The sequence below is a fragment of the Schistocerca serialis genome, chromosome 10 (genome assembly GCF_023864345.2).
Source record: "Schistocerca serialis cubense isolate TAMUIC-IGC-003099 chromosome 10, iqSchSeri2.2, whole genome shotgun sequence".
Taxonomy (NCBI): Eukaryota; Metazoa; Arthropoda; class Insecta; order Orthoptera; family Acrididae; genus Schistocerca; species Schistocerca serialis.
In genome coordinates, this window is record NC_064647.1 from 89,059,169 (window position 1) to 89,066,055 (window position 6,887).

The 6,887-nt window shown below is 39.9% G+C and overlaps 1 protein-coding gene across 6 annotated transcripts in view; it reads left to right on the plus strand.

The window, feature by feature from the left end:
- Positions 1-5,914, plus strand: part of LOC126425122 (F-box/LRR-repeat protein 7-like) — an 82,416-nt gene extending 76,502 nt beyond the window's left edge. For all 6 annotated transcript variants that reach the window (XM_050088056.1, XM_050088061.1, XM_050088060.1 and 3 more), the window contains one exon: positions 5,423-5,914. In XM_050088056.1, the coding sequence (XP_049944013.1) occupies positions 5,423-5,579 (157 nt within the window). In that variant the 3' untranslated portion in view covers positions 5,580-5,914. The remainder of the gene's footprint in view (positions 1-5,422) is intronic.
- The last annotated feature ends 973 nt before the right edge of the window (positions 5,915-6,887 follow it).

Consider the following 6,887-nt stretch of genomic DNA (forward strand, 5'->3'; position numbering starts at 1 on the left):
AGGCATCAAGGGATCACCAATTTAGTATTGGAGGGCAGTGTGGAGGGTAAAAATCATAGAGGGAGACCAAGAGATGAATACACTAAGCAGATTCAGAAGGATGTAGGTTGCAGTAGGTACTGGGAGATGAAGAAGCTTGCACAGGATAGAGTAGCATGGAGAGCTGCATCAAACCACTCTCAGGACTGAAGACCACAACAACTACTACTACTACTACTACTACTACTACTGTGAGCTACCGAGATAAGTGAAAATAACAATTCAATATAAGTGCTGTGGTCTCTAGGGTACTGGTGTCTCAATTTAAGATGACAGTTTTTGGCTGAATTCTGCCCAACAAATGTGAGAATTGTTGCATCAGTTCAAATGGGACATTTTTGAACATATACCTACAGCCCAGACTTCACTCTAACTGGTTTCCATCTCTTCATGGACTCTGAACAGAGGCTCGGCTACAATAAAGAACTTGAAGATACTGTAACAGGCCGGTTGTAATCTTAGCTAACAGGGTTTCATGCAGAGAGAATCTGTTGCTCATTAACTATTTGTGCATGGTATTTAGAGAAAAATTGGGAAAAATGAATATTTACTATATATGTTGTACATATGCTTTGCTGAAGTTGTTCTGATGCTACTGGTTAAAAACTAAAGTAATTATTCTAAATGGCATCATTGTCATTGAAATTCATTATAAGTGTTACTTAGATTTAAAGTAATTAGTATAAATACATAAACTAATTTCTTATTTATTTTATTAGAAAGTGTTAAAACTTTTTACTGTTTAGTTAAGGAATAAAACAGCATGTTTCTTTGAATCTTACATTTATTTTTAACCGAAAATCGTTCTACAAAATTGATTTTTCACTGATTTATTTTTAATCAAAACTTCTGAAACAGTTGTTTTGTATGTTAAAACACAATGCACCATTGCATCTGGAGCATTTGACTGTTGAATAGGCCTTTGTACAAAGTCTGCATCTTGATTCTGAATCTAAATGCTCAGGCCAGTATCCGATTTGGTGAAAGTGCACGTCAGCAACTGGGCAGATTGCCTTAGGCTTTCTTTTGGGAGCAGGTGGTCTTAGAGAATCTGTGAGTGGGCGGCCCCTCTTTCTTTCTGGTGTACCAGTTCCTTTCTTCAGTGAGGCACTTACTACGTCTGCTACTTCTCATTTTTATGACCACAATGTCATCTCTAAAACAGCCAAACATTTACACAAGCCACGTCTATGGAATGGAAAATAATTCTCAGGTAGTACCTTTTGCTTTTTATGTTTATTCAGTATATCAGGATGGACATATTCCTCCTGTGTGCGTATTATACTCCAGCACAATGTTCTGACATAGAACTTCTATGTAGGATCTGTTTATTTTTCTCCAGTGTTCCACATTTGCAACAGGTTCCTTGCCTTTATAAAGAGAAGTCAGGTGGACAGCTTTATTGTCAAACCATTTCAAAACTATAATTTTGTTTTCTTCATCTACCCTATAATCACAGGTTCCTTTGGCTGCTTTTTTCATCTCTGCATCAGTTTTCTGTTTGCATCCACCCAGTTTGATTTTTCTGGTGGTTCCCACAACATATATTCCTTCATTTCTAAGCTTTGCTGCTGCATTGAGGGATGTAAACCAGTTGTCCGTAAAGACTTTAAGAATGTGCCTACGCATGTCAATTTCAGTCAGCCACATCACTACACTTCCACTCATTCCTAACTCAGGATTACATGCAGTGTTTGTTCCCTTCCCAACATACACTTTAAAATCATAAATGTAGCCACTGGCACCAGCTCAAACAAATACTTTTATGTCTTATCTGTGTGGCTTTGATTTTATATACTGGCACATAGAAGTGTGTAATTTTAAAGGCACAATAAGTTCATCAGTGCCATTGTATTCTTCAACTTCAGTTTTGAGAAAATTGTTGTTTAGTTGATCTAAAGATGGCTTCACCTTGAACAATTTGTATGCTGTGTGTCACATCTGGGCAACATATTTGCATTGTCGTTCACATGCAAATACTTCCTCAACTTTCAAATAACCTCCGGGAATTCAGCCAGTAACACTTTCAGCGAACGCCGATATTTCGGCGGGAGAACACCCCGCCATTTTCAATGCAAACTGCAATGGACAGGCGGCATACATGCAAATTTAAAACCTCGGTTCTTGGACTAAAGCAGGAAAGATAATACACACACCGAACACTAGTGCCACCAAAGATGACCTAAGTCAGAGCTAGCGATAGTGAGACTATGTGTTGTGGCGTAGCAAGACAGCCACGCCACGGAAGTAGCCAAAAGGCACGCGTTTAGCAGGCAAGAGATAGGTCTGTAACAGGATACATAATGAATGCTATAAAGAAAAGTACGTAGCTTCTGGAATACTTAACTTTAATCCATCCTTAGTACATCGCTATTGACGATATAAGTGAGACTCCATAGATACATGCAATAAACTACTAATGGCACCTTGCTAGGTCGTAGCCATGGACTTGGCTGAAGGCTATTCTAACTATCTGCTCGGCAAAGGAGCGAGGCTTCGTCAGTGTAGTCGCTAGCTACGTCGTCCGTACAACTGGGGCGAGTGCTAGTCCGTATCTCGAGACCTGCCTTGTGGTGGCGCTTGGTCTGCGATCCCTGACAGTGGCGACACGCGGGTCCGACATATACTAATGGACCGCGGCCGATTTAAAGCTACCACCTAGCAAGTGTGGTGTCTGGCGGTGACACCACACTATGAATGCGCAGGTGAGGTAACATTGACTCTGTCCCTCTGTTTTTTGACAAGGGAGAGAGCCGGATTCCAAACAGAGTTTAAACAGAAACCTCCATCCCTGTTAACGAGGTTGCTCGCTAATTTAATCTCAACTGCCTCGCTAATAACACTGTCCCAATAGCTGGACGTGCATGCCAATATCTCGGTGTTATTATATAACATGGTGTGACCAGTATCCAAGCAATGTTCAGCAATAGCAGATCTACTTGACTGCTGTAATCGTGTGTGCAGTTTATGTTCAGTGCATCGGTCCTCCATGGTCCTGATAGTTTGACCAATATGTGCCATGCCGCAGCTACAAGGAATACGATATACACCCACCTTACGAAGTCCACGATCATCCTTAACGGAACTCAAAAGTGCTCTAATTTTAGATGGAGGTCAGAAAACACATTTCACATCGTATTTCTGTAAAATACGACTGATCTTGTTGGACGTGTTTCCTACGTAAGGCAAAAAGGCAGTAAACTTAGGTGTTGACTCAGAATTATCATCATCAGTCACCCGATGTTCAGTTGGTCGGTAGCGCAACGCACGTTCAATCTGTCTATCACTATAACCATTTTGACAAAATGTAACTTCAGTGTCAGAAACGACATGTGCCCTATGTACCAAGGTACGAAGTACCCTTTCACGCTGAGCCGGATGGTGACAACTATTAGCCTGATCCATCGTCCTTCCTCCTAACCAACACGTCAAGAAAGGGAAGGCAACCATCCTCTTCCACCTCCATCGTAAAATGAATGTTCGGGTGGATCGAGTTCAGATGTTCTAGAAAGACATTCAAATTCCCCCTACCATGAGGCCAAACAACGAAGGTATCGTCAATGTATCTAAAGAAACAGGCGGGTTTCAAAGGCGCCGACTCCAATGCACATTCCTCGAAGTCTTCCATAAACAAATTTGCGATCACAGGAGACAATGGACTACCCATCGCAATTCCATCTGTCTGCTCGTTGAGATTAAATTAGCAAGCAACCTCGTTAACAGGGATGGACATTTCTGTTTAAACTCTATTTGGAATCTGGCTCTCTCCCTTGTCAAAAAACAGAGGGACAGAGTCAATGCTACCTCACCTGCAAATTCATAGTCTCACTATCAATAGCTCTGACTTTGGTCATCTTTGGTGGCACTAGTGTTCAGTGTGTGTGTTATCTTTCCTGCTTTAGTCCGAGAACCGAGGTTTTAAATTTGCGGGTATGCCGCCTGTCCGTTGCAGTTTGCCTCGAAAATGGCGGGGTGTTGTACCACCGAAATATCTGCGGTCGCTGAAAGTGTTACCTGGCTGAATTCCCGGAAGTTATTTGAAAGTTGTATACACCAGGAGAAACTCAGGTCTCACTTCCTCAACTTGTAGAATTGACAGAGTGGCATCGTGTCAGCTATCTGTTTATAGCTTGTCTCATTTGCTTAATTCATCTTGTAAATGGGAACACTCACAATACCACTTACTAAATGAATGCCAATGAACTGTCTCATTGCATCGGCACTTGCATTTATACTTCGCCTTACCCTTGAGTTGAGTATACATTAGTCTGTGTAACTAAATTGTAAATTATAGTCTCATCAATAAAACTTTCAAAATATTGGAAGGGGGTATGTTCTTCACGTTAGTGGATCTGAAAACTGCACATCCATGGCCTGCATATCCTTGCGTACCCACACACAGCACAGGCAATTTGCATTTACAGCTCCTAAAGTTTCTATCCATAACAGCTATAGGAGTTTCATCATTAGTACGAGGATCATCAAAACTGTCCAGTTCAACTTCTGTCTGTTGAGGCAATGCTTGCTGCACTGGTGGTTCATCATCAATTTCACCACCCAAAATAATTTCGTCATCTGATATTTCAGATTCATCACAACGCCGAAGAAGAATTTCATTATCCTGTAGAGCTTTGTGTTGTCCATGCTTAACCCATAAAGAAAATATGATGCAAGAATGAAAACTACAAAATATTATATAAGAACAATACACTCTCATGATACAAATTCATCTTTGTATACCCCATACATATTAACACATGAATGACTCCAAATACTGACATTAGTAATTAAGTAATAATTAGAGGTAAAAATGCATACATAACTCTATTGTATACGCATAGTTTTTTCCCCCTTCCCCTTTAGGAACAAAGTAAAGTTGGTTCCGTAGCCGAGACTTTCAGTATACACAGAACAAAATGAAACAAAACGTGTTGTTCACTGACAAATGCAATAGCAAAACTCACGACTCTTCTGTGCTCTGTACATCAAACAAACGACAAGTCACAAAACCAAACGTCACTGCAATCTGTTAGCCAAATGGTGAATATTTAAATCTGAATGGTGATTGTATAGAGAAATAAAGTGTAGTTTTAAGGATGGTTTTAATAGATGTGATTCAACTATTCCAGTATTTAATTCATAGCCGAGTGAAGCTTCTTTTTTGATAGCTCTCACATTTGATGCAGCACAACATATTCCTCAATAATAAGCAGCTTTCCTGCCTCGTGTTGCCCACAATGTGAATAAAATTTTGGTAGAAGCAGTAATCTGACATGTCTCCTTTAACTAATAGAAGCGTTGAATGAGTGTATTTATATTACGCAGAATAACAATTGACTGTGGCAACTTGATAATTACCGTGTCTCTTGTCTTGTGCAAACAGAGAGCTGGAGATTGACTACTGTGATGGAGATCAGGACGTACTGGACAGAATCAGTGCCCAGATGCCAGACCTGAGGGTGGAGGGCACACTCGGGGCACAAATCACAGATGATAGTTATGACGAATACGAATATTATGAAGAGGGTAACTCCGAGTGACACCATTTCCAGGGTCTGCACACAGTCGGCACATGGAGCGGGATAGCGATGGGATCGACACACTGATGGAAGTTGCACTCGTGTTCTAAAGACCCTGACTACAAAACTCAGCCAGTGCCTCCATTTCCTTACTGTCAGCTTCAACAGGGCATTGGATGCCCAAAATATGGAAATGAGAAGAGGAAAACAACTGACAATACGTGAACAAAGATTTTAGTAATTGCACATGTCTCAAGTGTCTCAGTTTTGTTTTAAATTATTACATTTAATTATTGATGTATGTTACTGGAAGGTCTACTGATACAAATAAAAATTAGTGTTTGCAATATTACGAATGGCACGCAATGTTTTTAATACTGTGTGGCTGAAAATATTTCTTTCCATGATTGCAGATTCCAGTTTTTGGTATGTAGTAGTGTCTGACTACATATGTTGGTTACACTAAAAGAAAACTTGTGATTTTTATTATTCCTTGTGCATTTTGTTGTGAGGTGATGTTACTCAAAGCAACAAATGATATGATATGAATTTAATCGTAAAAATTGATGCCAGTGATGTGCAGGTGTGTGTTTGTGGTACAGTTTGGTAGAGAAAAAAAGGTTTGGGTCCCTATGACGAGTGAAGGACCTCAAAGGATTAACAATCTTCAGTCCTGTCTCACCATTGAAGCTGTAATTTTTCCTAACTCATAAAATCCTGTAGTTTCCAGAACAGATTTCTGCAAGAGTGCCTCGGCTTTTATTTTATTTTTTATTTTTTGTAAGTGGCTGTAGATGATGTAGTGCTCCATCTTTAATGATCTTGTCCTCCTTATCATGATGAACTGCAGTCAGTGTTTCTTCAGGCTTTCAGAATATCACTACAATCTAGATAAAAATTTCCAAACTCTTTTCAGCCTCCATTGCCAGTTCAGACTTCCCATAACAACTATAATTATGTCTGCTTACTTCAGTTACTGTTGTAGTCGTGGGACTGAAGACTGGTTTTACACAGCCCTCCAAGTTAGTCTCTCCTGTGCTTTCCTCTTCATAAATGTATGTGTGTACCCTACATCTCCTTGAAACTGTTAACTGTAGTCAAGCCTTGGTCTTTTCTAGCTATTAATACATTTCTCTTTTCCCAGAAAAGTTTTTATTGCTGTTACTAGTCTGTGTTGTATACTCTTTTTACTTCTGGCAGTGTCAGTTATCTTGCTGGCCAAATACCAAAATTCACCTGCTGCAGGGTGACCAGTAGCAAATGGATCATCTTCAAATAAGCAGTATGTTAATATTTAAGTAAAGAAACAGCTTATTTATTCAATATCAG